Consider the following 17,983-nt stretch of genomic DNA (forward strand, 5'->3'; position numbering starts at 1 on the left):
AAAAAAGTGAATAATTATTAAAAAAAAAAACGTGCATGTAAATAAAAATTAATTTTTAAAAAACTTTGGATGCCAATTAGTAAATATTTGCAATATTAACTTTCTAGAGGAGTCCATTATAAAATTATAAGCCCCTGAAGTTGAAAAAAAATGCGTTTTTCACATTTGGCATTTTTAGGGCAAAATTTCAAAGGTCTCTAGAGATAGATATTTTTTAAACTATGAGGAATTGAAAGCGTATCTTTTGCATGGTGGGTAGAGCCATATAGAGCTACATTTAAGATTTTTTTCCAGTAAAATCTGAGGAGGTGACCTGGGGAGGTGTTTTGAAATTTAGGTGAGTTGGCACGGAATGACCCTGCTTGCGGTTCCCCACTCATGGCTGTTTTCTCTGCTGTGATTGTCTCGAGCCACGTTCTTCATTGCACGGCCCGCGGGCCGCGGTTGGCCCCTGGTGACCTCAAGCGCGGCCCCTGATGTGCAGCCGATAATACACAAATGTGAACACGCCCCCATCCTAATCGGCCACAATAAATGCAATTGTTGTGGTGCCGGGTCTCGGTGGCGAGCACGACCGCTAGGGGGAGCACTAGAGTCGGCTCCACCGAACACCCGGAATTTAGGTCGTACCTTTCAGATAAATCTGAAAGGTCACGGGTCCCTTATCTAACTGAAGATCGCTAATAGGTCGACCACGTGGGATAGGGTCAATTGCCAATTTCAATATACCTAAGTACCCACGCAGTCTAACTACCGGGGAACCACACCCTCGGCCGACTCTGTCCGATCTGAGTCGCAGGTAACGGCTCGGATCCAGCGTAACCGAGCAGAGTTACCAGAGCCGCGCCGGACCAAATGAACAATTTGCTGCTTCGCCATTTTCCATCACGCACCGTGGCAAACCAATGGTAGAAAGGACAAGGACGAGCTGGTACATTCAACAAGAGGGGAATTTATTAACAATAGTCGGGGGGAGGGGAGCACGTAAGGGAAGAATTAACCGAATAAGCAAGGCAAATAATGTACAACAAAAAGCACTTAACAATTCTACTTATCAGACGGGGCCCACGAACAAAGATACACACACACACACAAATACCCAGAAAATGGACCTCAGTGGGTCTTCAATCAGTAGAGCCAGGCCAGGTACCTGTCCCGCCTTGTGCGGTCACACCGACCCGAACCTCCACGGTGGGTCTCAAACCCACGACCTTGGCGTTGCCAGCACCAAGACCGCAGACCACTATCGCCACGATCTCCGTCTCTCCACCCTCGTCCCGACAACCACTCTCCCCTCTTTAGGAGGGAGCCGCTTCTTCTCCTGGCCACTCGCCTCCTGATTGGTCGGACCCATCACGCGATTCCCTGGCCATCTCCTATTGGACAGGCCCACGGTAGGCACGGCAACTCCCACCCTTCTGGGTGGAATCCCGATCGGAGGCGTTTGTAGCTCCGCCTACCTCCTCACCTCCGACCACGTGTGTATATATCGGACCAGCACGCTGCAACGAATCGTCATCCAACAGGAAATGACGTACGGACATCCTGTAAGAGTAGATCTACAAGATCTAGTAGACGCACGACGGTTGAATAATGGCGCCCAAATGTAAAACGATGGACAAAATTAATTGTGCCAAAAGGCAGTGAAAGGTTCTCACAAGGATTGCTGTGACGGATTACAAATACTGTGTGAAGAGGGTCATGGAGCATCAGGCTTAAAATCCAACTTATTGTATCATCATTACCTCCACCACCAAAGGTGAAGGAGGTGATGTTTTCACCCCTCTCTGTCTGTCTGTCTGTCTGTCTGTCTGTCTGTGTGCAGGATATGTCAAAAGGTTGTGGACGGATCCGGAATAAACTTGGTGGACAGGTTGGGTGTGTGACAAGGACAAACTGGTTCGATTTTGGCGAAGATCTGAATCCGGACCTGGATATGAGAATTATTAAATTTTTAAAGTGATTCTTCACCATTGAGAGATAGTGGGCCAAAAACGATACAGTACTGTGTAGCACAACATCTCAAAAATGTAATGTTCTCGTGGATCAGGCATTACGTGGACGAGGTATGCGCTCCACCGAGTGCCCTTGCAGTTATTATTGTAATATTTGTTTTATTTTGCTCTAAACACATACCTGAAGTCGGTGGTTTCGTATTACATTTTTGGTTTCTAATAATTAAGCCTATGATGTTTTGTTGCGCATACAAACTTCTATTTAGTAAACATAGCTGTTATGTAACATAACTGCATTAAGGATTGCATTATTTTGTCTTGCACGTAGGGCGGCGGCTAAAACATCAATGTCTTAACAAGCTCGAATGAGCTAAGATCTTCGTCCTCTTAATGATGACGTCATAAAAACGAATATGACGTCGTTGTGATGTATCAGGTTTGCGATAAATTATTTGTGCTAATGCCCGGCTTGATTTCCCGTAAACAAAATTCAAAAAGCATGCCTAGTTTCGGAGATAATTTTTAGGCGATTCTCACTAGCAGAGATATTTTGACGTCATAACTTTTTTTTTTCTAGGAGGAATTTCCAAAATTGGAGATGGTTACTGTCTGCGCGGGGTATTTTTACATATATACGCCAAGTTTCAGGAAGTTTCGATGAAAACTGTAGGCTGTGAAACAAAAAAAGTCCACAAGAACAACAACGTGAGTTAGACTTAGAGATCCTCCACGAGGATCTAAAAATAATGAAGGTCACTGGTCTCAAGAATCTTCAAAGAATCAGTCGTCAACGGACAGGGTGTTTCAAAATTCCAGGATCATTCTTCAATTTTTCTGTGTTTTTTTTTTTTGAGACGATGTCTTTGAGGTGAATAGGACCTCATGGACTGATAGAATGACCCGACGTGGTGCAGATTTATTTTCACTTGACTTCTTTGTTTTTTGACACCTGAAATCAGTGGTTTATACAACGAGACCCTGTAATATTGAAGACCCAAAGAACGAAATCGGAAACCGATGCGCGAAGATCTCCAACCTGACATACCTCTCAATCCAGGGCCGCTCCCGATAAACCGGACGTCATCTGTTTAACAGAGTCCTTCCTCCCACAGGACATCCCTGACTCCTGAGTGTCTCTCCCCCGGTCATTGTCTCCTCTAGAATCCTCAATTTTCATCTTATTGGCTTGAAATCTGAACGTAATTTGCACGTCAGGTCACTGAATTGAACCACCAATTATTTTTAAGGTCAACAAGTTCGCATAGACCTAATTTCTAAAATTGAGAGATGGGATCAAAAAAATGACAGATATCTTGATATCTCAAAAAGCTGTGGACGAGTTATGACAAGACGAGGTGGATGAGTTGGTTTGGTGACAAGAACAAGCCAATTCGATTTTTGTTCAGATCCAGCCCATCAGTGGGATACAAAACGTAAACTGTTCAACCTGGTGGAAGTTCAACCTGGTGGAAGTTCAACCTGGTCATCCTTCAGATAGGTTGGCTACAGCCTCTTCCCTCTCTTCAGAACTTAAAAAAAATCACAAGTTGGTCAAACACTTGGAATATGTCTCTCCATCCTGACATGTCTCTCTCTGGAAGGACTGTCTGACAAACCCTCCTATCTACTTTCTTAACAGTCCTCTTGAGGAAGTTCAATCATTCAAACCCCTGGGTCTTATTGTCAGCCATGATCTTTCTTGGGCAAACCACATTTCAAAGTTGGCCTCCAAAACCAGCTGCCGACTGGGCATCCTCCGTCGCACAAAGTCCTTCCTTGGCACACCTGAACTCCTACCCACCTGCAAGGTCTTGATCCACAGCTTGATGAAGGACTGCTCTTCCCTCTGATATCTTGCTCAGCTTGAGGCCGTGACAACCAAGGCCTTCACGATCATTGAAATCTCTCGCGATGAGGCTGAGTTAATGGTCCTATTACTTTGTCATCAAGCCTGGTGTTGGCTTAACTGTTAAGGTAGCTGGCTTAAGATCTTAGGGTTCCAGCCCATCTTTCCGTTGAAATACACCAGGTGGGTTGACTCAGCCTGTCATCCTCAGCTGCTCAGTCCACTCATTTGTATCAATGTTCATAAACGCTCAAAGAAAGCTTCACACAGTATAAGAATTGATATATGTATGTGCATGTCAGTGAATGCTAGCAGACGAGACACCCAGCTTAACATCCAACAGGTATGACAGTTTATAGCTGGGTCAGGTCGGCCTTGAAACCCAAGCTGGACAGCTTGGAGGTGAGTGTATGTACCTCAAGGCCATCCTGCCAGACGACTACTACTACTACTACACCACTACTACTACTACTACTACTACTACTACTACTACTACTACTACTATTCGTACGACTACGACAATGGTGCCAATTGATCCCACCTTGTTTGTTCCGGTCCACAATTTTTCCCTTTCCACACCCCTCTATCCCTTCACCTCTACCTCTATCATGTTCCTCTCCATCACCTCCTTCCACCTCTATTTTCTCCTCCTCCTCCTCCTCCTGCTATAGCAAAGACCTGCCTGGCCACTTCCCCTCCTCTCTCCTGAGCACATACCCCCCCCCCCCCACCCACAGTGCCTATACCAACACAGATGTGCATCTCTTACACCTGCCCACCTCCTGATGTTCTCTTCGATCCTTTCCTTCAGAGAGATCCCCATCTGACCTATGAACATCCCAATCTCCATCCTCTCTTCCCTCCCCAAAGCACAAGCCTGCACTCCATAAACATAAGTGGTCTTATCACCATTTTGTAAATGTTCACTCTCAACGTAAGCAGAATCTTTCGGTCTTCCACCACCCTAGAAAACACTGCTCACCTCCTTCTCTCATCCTCTCAACTACCCCGTCCTCCAAAATAAAATCCAGCTACAGTGCCTCGGATTTTCCTACCTGCTTTAACTCCCTTACCTGCCTCATCCCGAATATCCCCCCCATCCTCTCTTCCTTCTCTCTTGCTCACCACTTTTACCCTCATTTACTGACTCTCCAAACTTTCCTGCCCTGCAACCTTTTGCATTGCGAAGTCCCTCCTCAAGAGTGTGATGCCACCACCCAAAGCACCACCGTGGGAAAATTTTAGGACATTTGACCGTGGGGCATAATTGGTCCGAATTCCTATTTTTCCTGCATCATGTTCACGTTTTCCCTTTGTTTTCAACTCTGTCATCGCATATCACCGGTTCCAAACCAGGGAAACCCCCCTGCACCACATGACGACGACCCCTTACATACATGTCCCACCTGCTGCTGCCAATCAACGTGCTGCTGGTTCTCTGCTCAGCAAAGGGACGGAAATAACCAGCTCAAAGAGCATACAGCAGCGGGTCGCCATGCAGACCCTACTCGCCGTTTCCCTGGTGTTCACAATACTTGCATTAAATTGCAAGGCCACCAGTTCCATGGGCCTGCCTGTTGGTGAGTCTGACCTTTGGTGTTTGCTTCGAAGTGGTGGTTGTCCGCCATGGTTGTCCCATTTTTGACATGGAGCGTGCGCTCCAATCTGGTGTTGCTTTTGATCAAGTTCATCAGTTAGATGTTTTGATTACAGGAACCATTGATTTATTATTGAACTGTTTTCAACTATTAACTCCATTGTGTACCAACTGTTCGGGGTGCAGGTGTGAGTGGACAATGTTCTCATCACCTGAGTGGCAAGCCTGCCAAGCATGGCTGTGCATCTGATGGGGACTGCCCAGAGGAGACGCACTGCTGTACATTGGATTGTGGTCCAGTCTGTGTGCCACGTACACACTGTGGTAGGGACAGTTTTTTTTGATGTACATGGGGGGAGCAATGGAAGGCCATGCGGAGTGGGATCATTTCGCAGTTGTCCGTATATATTGAATGTTGTTGCACGGCCATTATTAGATTGATTACCCATTTTATTCACAACACAAACAAACCTCGTGAACATACAGGTAGTGGACAAAAAAAGTGCAAGTACCAATGTAAAGTCAAATAGGGCGTTATGCCACCACGTGCGGCCATTACGGCCTGTGTGCGCCGTGGCACACGGAGTCCTCCAGCATCTGGAATTCTGCAAGAGGGATGCGGCACCATTCTTCCAAGAGAAACTCAATCAACTCACACGTGTTTGATGGAGGTGGAAGACGCCGTCTCAGGCGTCGTTCCATAATATCCCATAAATGCTCGATTGGGTTCAGATCTGGTGACTGAGAAGGTCATGACATCTGGACACCATCAGTGTCATGCTCCTCAAGCCATTGGGTGACCACACCGTGCTCTGTGGATGAGGGGAGTCTTCTCTTGCAGACATGCTAGTCATAATTCTAGGCAACCAGGCCTGTGCAGCAGTTTTATACGTGACCCTAAGTATGCTGGGATGTTATTTGCTTCATTAACACATGGACCACACCTGTGTGGAAGGTGTTCCTTGGTGCCCTTCATTTACCCAGGTGTTTCCATTTTTATTTGTCCGCTACCTGTAATTACAGCAACTGACAAAAGATAACACTTGAACACAAAGGTTTGCTTGCGGGACTGACGAGACATGTGGACCACAATGTACACCACACGTGGCATCTTAGGGTTTAGATCTCAAGATCTTAGAGTTACCGTTGAAATAACACCAGGTGGGTTGACTCAACCGATCATCCTTCTGAGGTTGGCAAAATGACGACCAGTGCACTGGAGGTAACTTGGCCTCCTCTCCTCGAGTCCTGCTCACCTCTGCCCGACGACCCTCCCAAGCTCCTCCATGAGCCTCGATCTTGGATAAAATAAAACAGAAGTTAATATCACGTGCGGGGACCTCAATGAAGCTCGTCACTCACTATTCACCTCCCGTGTCGAGTTGTTGGGAAAATAAAGGACAAAAACAGATCTCTCCGATCCGACTCTCATAAATTTGAGGTTTTCACAATTTTCATCACAATTCGGAATCTTAAACACGGAGTCGGGTTTGGAAGAAAAACCGACGGAGAGGGAACGTTGAAAGTTTGTCTGTCGTGGTCTCGGCGTGTTCATTCACACTCGCTGGACGTTTCCACTCCCAACTCGTGAGGAGTCAAAGAATGCAGGACAATGTCATAAAACGTCTTCAACAACACCTGTCCGAGCCAATGGTACATTCTGATCATACATCCTACATAGACACACTCACATTCTGATCATACATCCGACATAGACACAATCACATTCTGATCATACATCCTACATAGACAAACTCACATTCTGATCATACATCCTACATAGACACACTCACATTCTAAGAGTACATCCTACATAGACACACTCACATTCTAAGAGTACATCCTACATAGACACACTCACATTCTAATAGTACATCCTACATAGACACACTCACATTCTAAGAGTACATCCTACATAGACACACTCACATTCTTATTGTACATCCTATATAGACACACTCACATTCTGATCATACATCCTACATAGACACACTCACATTCTGATCATACATCCTACATAGACACTCACATTCTAATCATACATCATACATAGACACACTCACATTCTGATCATACATCCTACATAGACACTCACATTCTAATCATACATCCTACATAGACACACTCACATTCTGATCATACATCATACATAGACACACTCACATTCTGATCATACATCATACATAGACACACTCACATTCTAATCATACATCATACATAGACACACTCACATTCTGATCATACATCATACATAGACACACTCACATTCTAATCATACATCATACATAGACACACTCACATTCTGATCATACATCATACATAGACACACTCACATTCTGATCATACATCCGACATAGACACACTCACATTCTAATCATACATCCGACATAGACACACTCACATTCTAATCATACATCCTACATCGACACACTCACACTCTAATCGTACATCCTTCATCGACAAACTCACATTCTAATCATACATCCTACATAGACACACTCACATTCTAATCATACATCCTACATAGACACACTCGCATAATGATCATACATCCTGCATAGACACACTCACACTCTAATCGTACACCCTACATAGACACACTCACATTCTAATAGTACGTCCTACATAGACACACTCACATTCTAATCATACATCCTACATAGACACACTTACATTCTAATCATACATCCTACATAGACACACTCGCATAATGATCATACATCCTGCATAGACACACTCACACTCTAATAGTACGTCCTACATAGACACACTCACATTCTAATCATACACCCTACATAGACACACTCACATTCTAATAGTACGTCCTACATAGACACACTCACATTCTAATCATACATCCTACATAGACACACTTACATTCTAATCATACATCCTACATAGACACACTCGCATAATGATCATACATCCTGCATAGACACACTCACACTCTAATCGTACACCCTACATAGACACACTCACATTCTAATAGTACGTCCTACATAGACACACTCACATTCTAATCATACATCCTACATAAACACACTCACATTCTGATCATACATCATACATAGACACACTCACATTTTGATCATACATCCGACATAGACACACTCACATTCTAATCATACATCCGACATAGACACACTCACATTCTAATCATACATCCTACATCGACACACTCACACTCTAATCGTACATCCTTCATCGACAAACTCACATTCTAATAGTACATCCTACATCGACACACTCACATTCTAATCATACATCCTACATAGACACACTTACATTCTAATCATACATCCTACATAGACACACTCACATTCTAATCATACATCCTACATAGACACACTCGCATAATGATCATACATCCTGCATAGACACACTCACACTCTAATCGTACACCCTACATAGACACACTCACATTCTAATAGTACGTCCTACATAGACACACTCACATTCTAATCATACATCCTACATAGACACACTTACATTCTAATCATACATCCTACATAGACACACTCACATTCTAGTCATACATCCTACATAGACACACTTACATTCTAATCATACATCCTACATAGACACACTCACATTCTAATCATACATCCTACATAGACACACTCGCATAATGATCATACATCCTGCATAGACACACTCACACTCTAATCGTACACCCTACATAGACACACTCACATTCTAATAGTACGTCCTACATAGACACACTCACATTCTAATCATACATCCTACATAGACACACTCATATTCTAATAGTACATCCAACATAGACACACTCACGTTCTAATAGTACATCCTTCATAGACACACTCACATTCTGATCATACATCCTACATAGACACTCACATTCTAATCATACATCATACATAGACACTCACATTCTAATCATACATCCTACATAGACACACTCACATTCTGATCATACATCCTACATAGACACACTCACATTCTAATCATACATCCTACATAGACACACTCACATTCTAATCATACATCCTACATAGACACACTTACATTCTAATCATACATCCTACATAGACACACTCACATTCTAGTCATACATCCTACATAGACACACTTACATTCTAATCATACATCCTACATAGACACACTCACATTCTAATCATACATCCTACATAGACACACTTGCATAATGATCATACATCCTGCATAGACACACTCACACTCTAATCGTACACCCCACATAGACACACTCACACTCTATTCGTACACCCCACATAGACACACTCACATTCTAATAGTACGTCCTACATAGACACACTCACATTCTAATCATACATCCTACATAGACACACTCATATTCTAATAGTACATCCAACATAGACACACTCACGTTCTAATAGTACATCCTTCATAGACACACTCACATTCTGATCATACATCCTACATAGACACTCACATTCTAATCATACATCATACATAGACACACTCACATTCTAATCATACATCCTACATAGACACACTCACATTCTGATCATACATCCTACATAGACACACTCACATTCTAATCATACATCATACATAGACACTCACATTCTAATCATACATCCTACATAGACACACTCACATTCTGATCATACATCCTACATAGACACACTCACATTCTAATCATACATCCTACATAGACACACTCACATTCTAATCATACATCCTACATAGACACACTCACTTTCTAATCGTCGTACTTTATGTAGGGACTCGGTTGAAAAGGATAACGTGTAATACTGTCCACCACCAGGTGGCATTTCTAGCGAACATTGGCACATGATGTACAGCAGACAGACATACCAACAAATAAATAAACCAATGTCACCCGCAGGGTGAGCCGTATCTTTCCAAAAGGTGACCACATGTGACTTCTTCAAGGTCACACTGAGGTGAGCAGAGCTGCTATCCACCAGGAGCGACTCCTTGAGGAATATCTGCCTACGAGAGATTCCGATGAGAATCGTTCTACAGAGGAACCATGAAAAATATGTTTGCCTCATTACGTCACCAAATGACGTCATAATGTCTCAAGCTTGACATATCTAGAAAGCACTCATCGAGTTGTTCAATTTGAGGTACTACACGATATGGTTCCTAAAACTTGAAAATTTGACCTTGGGGTCAAATATGTTTGACCTGAGGCGCTAACCATGAAGGTCAAGGCCAATCGCCACCACAAACTAATCAGCTGAGCGCCAGACCATGAACTATATTCCCATGAAGTTTGAAGATGATCCGATCAAATTTACTCAAAAAATAAGGGTTTCGTCGACTCCCCTGATTTGCGCCAAAGTGACCTTGACCTTTGACCTTGACCTTCAAAATTTTATGCGCTGAAAGGGACCTCTATAGGCCTCTGATATGCGAAGTTACAAAAATTTCCAATGATAACTGTGCTCTGCAGAATTTTTTATACGTGATTACAGACAAACAAACAAACAAACAAACAAACAAGCTGACTAACATATCTTGCAAAAACTTCGTTTTGGCAAGATAACAAGTAAACAAGTAAACAAGTAAACAGACCCAAATGCAATACACTCTGGGGAGAGTAATGACGATGAAAGATCAGTGAGTGAACGAGTAGTCCGTTAAAGAATGTGAATGTATCGTTCAGTCAATTCACTCTACCATACCAGGTTCAGGCTAACAAGCATGTGTTTGCGTCCACTCGTTCCTGTGTGCAGTGAAACACGGTGTGTGCCCTCCATCACTGGCCAGTGGAGGAGTGTGTGCCGAATACTGTGCCAACGACTCCGAGTGTCCCGGAGTGCAGAAGTGCTGTGCCACGACCTGTGGACATCAGTGCACTGACCCCTACCTTGGTAAACCTCAAATCAAAGTCCTTTAAACGCAACTTGTCCTGAACATGGTTTTATATTCAATACATTTGCACACCTCCCACTGTCCCATCCATGTACACCTTCCACTGTCCCATCCATGTACACCTCCCACTGTCCCATCCATGTACACCTTCCACTGTCCCATCTGTGGTGTCGTGGCTGAGGTGCGTCCGCCCATACACCACACCATCCATGCACACCTCCTACTGTCCCATCCATGCACACCTCCCACTGTTCCATCCATGCACACTTCCCACTGTCCCATCCATGCACACCTCCCACTGTCCCATCCATGTACACCTTCCACTGTCCCATCTGTGGTGTCGTGGCTGAGGTGCGTCCGCCCATACACCACACCATCCATGCACACCTCCTACTGTCCCATCCATGCACACCTCCCACTGTCCCATCCATGCACACTTCCCACTGTCCCATCCATGTACACCTCCCACTGTCCCATCCATGCACACCTCCCACTGTCCCATCCATGCACACCTCCCACTGTCCCATCCATGTACACCTCCCACTGTCCCATCTGTGGTGTCGTGGCTGAGGTGCGTCCGCCCATACACCACACCATCCATGCACACCTCCTACTGTCCCATCCATGCACACCTCCCACTGTCCCATCCATGCACACTTCCCACTGTCCCATCCATGTACACCTCCCACTGTCCCATCCATGCACACCTCCCACTGTCCCATCCATGCACACCTCCCACTGTCCCATCCATGCACACCTCCCACTGTCCCATCCATGTACACTTCCCACTGTCCCATCCATGTACACCTCCCACTGTCCCATCCATGCACACCTCCCACTGTCCCATCCATGCACACCTCCCACTGCCCCATCCATGCACACCTCCCACTGTCCCATCCATGCACACCTCCCACTGTCCCATCCATGCACACTTCCCACTGTCCCATCCATGTAGACCTCCCACTGCCCCATCCATGCACACTTCCCACTGTCCCATCCATGTACACCTCCCACTGTCCCATCTATGCACACTTCCCACTGTCCCATCCATGCACACCTCCCACTGCCCCATCCATGCACACCTGCCACTGTCCCATCCATGCACACCTCCCACTGCCCCATCCATGCACACCTCCCACTGTCCCATCCATGCACACCTCCCACTGTCCCATCCATGCACACTTCCCACTGTCCCATCCATGTAGACCTCCCACTGCCCCATCCATGCACACTTCCCACTGTCCCATCCATGTACACCTCCCACTGTCCCATCTATGCACACTTCCCACTGTCCCATCCATGTACACCTCCCACTGTCCCATCCATGTACACCTCCCACTGTCCCATCCATGCACACCTCCCACTGTCCCATCCATGCACACCTCCCACTGTCCCATCCATGCACACTTCCCACTGTCCCATCCATGTACACCTCCCACTGTCCCATCCATGTACACCTCCCACTGTCCCATCCATGCACACCTCCCACTGTCCCATCCATGTACACCTCCCACTGTCCCATCTATGCACACTTCCCACTGTCCCATCCATGCACACCTCCCACTGTCCCATCCATGTACACCTCCCACTGCCCCATCCATGCACACCTCCCACTGTCCCATCCATGCACACCTCCCACTGTCCCATCCATGCACACTTCCCACTGTCCCATCCATGTAGACCTCCCACTGCCCCATCCATGCACACTTCCCACTGTCCCATCCATGTACACCTCCCACTGTCCCATCTATGCACACTTCCCACTGTCCCATCCATGTACACCTCCCACTGTCCCATCCATGTACACCTCCCACTGTCCCATCCATGCACACCTCCCACTGTCCCATCCATGCACACCTCCCACTGTCCCATCCATGCACACTTCCCACTGTCCCATCCATGCACACTTCCCACTGTCCCATCCATGTACACCTCCCACTGTCCCATCCATGTACACCTCCCACTGTCCCATCCATGCACACCTCCCACTGTCCCATCCATGCACACCTCCCACTGTCCCATCCATGTACACCTCCCACTGTCCCATCCATGCACACCTCCTACTGTCCCATCCATTCACACCTCCCACTGTCCCATCCATGTACACCTCCCACTGTCCCATCCATGTACACCTCCCACTGTCCCATCCATGCACACCTCCTACTGTCCCATCCATTCACACCTCCCACTGTCCCATCCATGTACACCTCCCACTGTCCCATCCATGCACACTTCCCACTGTCCCATCCATGCACACCTCCTACTGTCCCATCCATTCACACCTCCCACTGTCCCATCCATGTACACCTCCCACTGTCCCATCCATGTACACCTCCCACTGTCCCATCCATGTACACCTCCCACTGTCCCATCCATGTACACCTCCCACTGTCCCATCCATGTACACCTCCCACTGTCCCATCCATGCACACCTCCCACTGTCCCATCCATGTACACTTCCCACTGTCCCATCCATGCACACCTCCTACTGTCCCATCCATGTACACCTCCTACTGTCCCATCCATGCACACTTCCCACTGTCCCATCCATGCACACTTCCCACTGTCCCATCCATGTACACCTCCCACTGTCCCATCCATGCACACCTCCTACTGTCCCATCCATTCACACCTCCCACTGTCCCATCCATGCACACCTCCCACTGTCCCATCCATGCACACTTCCCACTGTCCCATCCATGTACACCTCCCACTGTCCCATCCATGTACACCTCCCACTGTCCCATCCATGTACACCTCCCACTGTCCCATCCATGTACACCTCCCACTGTCCCATCCATGTACACCTCCCACTGTCCCATCCATGCACACCTCCCACTGTCCCATCCATGCACACTTCCCACTGTCCCATCCATGAACACTTCCCACTGTCCCATCCATGTACACCTCCCACTGTCCCATCCATGCACACTTCCCACTGTCCCATCCATGCACACTTCCCACTGTCCCATCCATGTACACCTCCCACTGTCCCATCCATGCACACCTCCCACTGTCCCATCCATGTACACCTCCCACTGTCCCATCCATGCACACCTCCCACTGTCCCATCCATGTACACCTCCCACTGTCCCATCCATGCACACCTCCCACTGTCCCATCCATGTACACTTCCCTCCCTTTGATGTGCTCCAGTGAAACGAGGCCGATGTCCCGATCCCAAGCCGACCGGCCTATGTGCAGAGTTCTGTCACCACGACGGGGATTGCTCGGATCACCTTAAGTGCTGTCCCAGCACATGCGGCCACCTGTGTACGGATCCTTGCAATTGAGGGTCGGTGTTCTCGAGGAACAGGAAGACAGTCGTGTGCACTTACACCATTGATATTACACAATGACTCACCCGAACAAACACTCACTAAGCTATTATCAATCGTTTGCCATGGAAACGAGAGAAATCAGATGTCGGCTTTGCGCCGGACCAGCATCCGTGACATGTGCATGATTATAAGGAATCTGGTTCCCAACAAAGTCCTTTCAGAGGCTCAATAAATGAGAAAGGTTTATTTGCTTCAACTCGCATGCAGCATGTTCTCCACCTTTCTGAAGGGCTGTCAATCCACCTACTGTGTTAAAACAAGCTCAAATGAACTAAGATCCTCATCCTCTTAATGATGACGTCATAAAAACGAATATGACGTCATTGTGATGTATCAGGTTTGCGATAAATAATTATCTGTGCTAATGCCCGGCTTGATTCCCGCAAACAAAATTCAAACAGCTTGCCTAGTTTCGGAGATAATTTTTTAGGCGATTCCATTAGCGGCGATATTATGACGTCAACTTTTTTTTTCTAGGAGGAATTTTCAAAATCGGAGATGGTTCCTGTCTGCGCAGGGTATTTTTACATATATACCCCAAGTTTCAGGGAGTTTCGATGAAAACTGTAGGCTGTGAAACAAAAAAGTCCACAAGAACAACAACGTGAGCAAGACTTTGGAGATCCTCCACGAGGATCTAAAAATCCCTCCACACATTTCTCAAGGAGCTCACGGACGTGTCAGGTCAGCGCTTCGAGCGGACGCCAGGTTGGTGGGACATCCTCAACACCTGTACTGTCACCATAACAGGATCTTCTTCAGTCATGGCTATCACGCAACAGCGGTTTGACGCTTAACCTGCACCCGTCTCTAGGTTATTGTAAAAGAGCGGAAGATCACTAAAAGTTTGTTGGAGTGAGTAATAGAAACACATGGCAACTCTTGTGACGTCACAATCGGAGCAATCATCGCACACGAGTTCTAGTGTGTGTCGGAACGATATCGGCATCAAGTGTGGGAACCGCCATTGTCACCTGGAATTCAAGAAAATAAGTACAGGTGTGAAGGAGACAGTTGCATTTAAAAAAAAAAAAATTCAGAAGGAATTTGGGATGGGAAGTGTTTAACCACACCTCTCTTCCCAATTCTCCACCCCTCACCTCCTCTCTCTTTCCCACTCCCTCCCCCCCCCCAATCGTCCAGATATGTCGCCGTATCATTTCTACTACTCAGACTATGCGAGCAGCATCCGCAGGGCATCAGGTTTCAAACGTCTCAAAATGGCTGTGCACCTGCGCCGAAGAGTTCCATTGTTCTGGAAACGAGTGGTCAGCACACCGATTGGGACGACACGCACACGATGGCAGAATCGCTCGAACATTAGGATGAGCACCACAAACTCCGATGCGCTTCATCGTTTCGAGGAACGAAAAGTGCAGGTGAACCTCGAAGCATCCTCGCATTATGCGGACGGTCCGCCGAATCGCGCAGGCCTTCTCGAAAGGACGTATCCCTCTCTCTCGCAAAGATAAATAATAACGTCCCTCCGCCATTCCTTCTCTGCCAAGATAACCCGCACGTGTCTATCCACTTACATTTTTCTTAACTCTTCTTCTGCATCAATAATTCTTAATTTTTTTTTCCAACGATCGAGTCAGTGATTATTAACCATGGCCGACCTTAAAACACGGCCGCATGGGGTTGGGCCTCACGTTGTTGCCTCCGCACACCTAAGAGGTTGGATTTTTTTTAACAAATGGGCACAACACTCCGACACACAACATCGGTGGCCTCTACTTCACCACGCTTCACCCTCTCACATGCCACGCTCACTTCGCAGGAGCTGCGCTTGATAGCTCCTTTCACATCCACCACCCAATAGAACTTGTCAAAATCCTGCAAAACTGCAGGTTCTTGGAAGTATTATGAAGGTGATAAATTTCAATTCAAATCAAGGTTTATAGAGGTTTAAAAACTTATAAATAAATAAATGCTGTGTTTTACCGCCGTATTACCCAGTGTCAATTGCATCACTCGATCGAACACGTTACGTTCGTTCTTCGTGCCTGTTGTTTGTGTCCTTTATAACATCCTTTAAAAAAAAAACAGTAAGTTTCCTGTTTGGAATGATTTTCAGTTTTGTTTCACTGTCAGAGAGGCAGAGAGAGTAAAACATATGATCTCACTCCTCTCTGCGGATGTGCTGATCGGAACAAATTCAAAATCAAAGTACGGTAAAACTGCAAACTTGTCTTCCTATTCTTGTTTATAACACAAATACGCTATGTTCTCGTGGATAACATTCCATTTAAATACGTCGTTCCTCAATCATGAACTTATTAAGATGCAGATGGATGGACAGACATGAACCAATTGCTTAACCCCACTTTTCGCTTCACGTGCGCGGGGTAACAATGCACGTGCGCGGGGTAACGCGGGGTCAGCATAAAGGTGAACTCACTTTTACACCAGATAAAGGCCAGACAGAGCAAAGGTGTTATGGCACAATCAAAAGGTAACCAAGTGTCTTTATGAAGAAGAGGTCTTCAAAACTAATGCCAGGGGATTTTGTTAAAAGATAATAATTAACTCCACCACTGAAGGTGAAGGAGGTTATGTTTTCACCCCTTTCTGTCTGTCTGTCTGTTTGTTTGTTTGTGTCTCTTTGTTTGTTTGTTTGCCTGTTTGCAGAATATCTCAAAAAGTTGTCGACGGATCCGGATGAAACTTGGTGCACAGGTTGGGTGTGTGGCAAGGACGAATTGATTCGATTTTGGTGACCATCCGAATCCGGATCCGGATATAATTAATTATTTTAAAAACTGATTCTTCACCATTGAGCCCTCAGAGTACAGGCAGAAAGTGGACGCAGCGACACACGACTCCAGCGTATGCTCCCATACCTGACCTGACCTGATCCACACTCGGGTATTTCGGACAAACCTTGTCCAATCCAACAAGCACCAAGGACTCAATGACTGCATATTTGTGAAAAATCTAAAATTAATTATTCGTCGTTTGAGTTCAATCGTACCACGATGTTACCCGCATTGAAAACGAAACTGATCTCACAGTCTACTTCTGGGAGTGACGTAACAGTCGACTTCTGGGAGTGACGTCACAGTCGACTTCTGGGAGTGACGTCACAGTCGACTTCTGGGAGTGATGTCACAGTCTACTTCTGGGAGTGACGTCACAGTCTACTTCTGAGAGTGACGTCACAGTCTACTTCTGGGAGTGACGTCACAGTCGACTTCTGGGAGTGACGTCACAGTGTTTCAATATGCAGAAGATTTCGACTTTTATCACAAAATTATCTCTTTTCTCTTCTCTCTCTCTCTCTCTCTCTCTCTCTCTCTCTCTCTCTCTCTCTCTCTCTCTCTCTCTCTCTCTCTCTCTCTCTCTCTCTCTGTGTCATGCACAGATCCATCCCATCTCGTGTTCAGTTATCACA

General features: G+C 46.1%; 1 protein-coding gene across 1 annotated transcript; it reads left to right on the forward strand.

Annotated features, from left to right (window-relative positions):
• Positions 1-5,223: 5,223 nt before the first annotated feature.
• Positions 5,224-14,785, forward strand: LOC147023995 (uncharacterized). Its single transcript, XM_085890115.1, has 4 exons — positions 5,224-5,381; positions 5,585-5,722; positions 11,110-11,247; positions 14,405-14,785. Exons 1-4 carry the CDS (start codon positions 5,297-5,299, stop codon positions 14,539-14,541), a joined length of 498 nt encoding a protein of 165 aa, XP_085746241.1. The 5' UTR covers positions 5,224-5,296; the 3' UTR covers positions 14,542-14,785.
• Positions 14,786-17,983: the final 3,198 nt, after the last annotated feature.

The sequence above is a fragment of the Eptatretus burgeri genome, chromosome 7 (genome assembly GCF_056783735.1).
Source record: "Eptatretus burgeri isolate ZD-2024b chromosome 7, Ebu_testis_v1, whole genome shotgun sequence".
Lineage (NCBI taxonomy): Eukaryota > Metazoa > Chordata > Myxini > Myxiniformes > Myxinidae > Eptatretus > Eptatretus burgeri.

Bases quoted from the DNA above. Each gene is read 5' to 3' on its own strand.
- LOC147023995 (XM_085890115.1), top strand. From the start codon at position 5,297: ATGCAGACCCTACTCGCCGTTTCCCTGGTGTTCACAATACTTGCATTA. The intron at 5,382-5,584 runs GTGAGTCTGACC...TTCGGGGTGCAG, and splicing joins TTCCATGGGCCTGCCTGTTG to GTGTGAGTGGACAATGTTCT. The intron at 11,248-14,404 runs GTAAACCTCAAA...GATGTGCTCCAG, and splicing joins GTGCACTGACCCCTACCTTG to TGAAACGAGGCCGATGTCCC.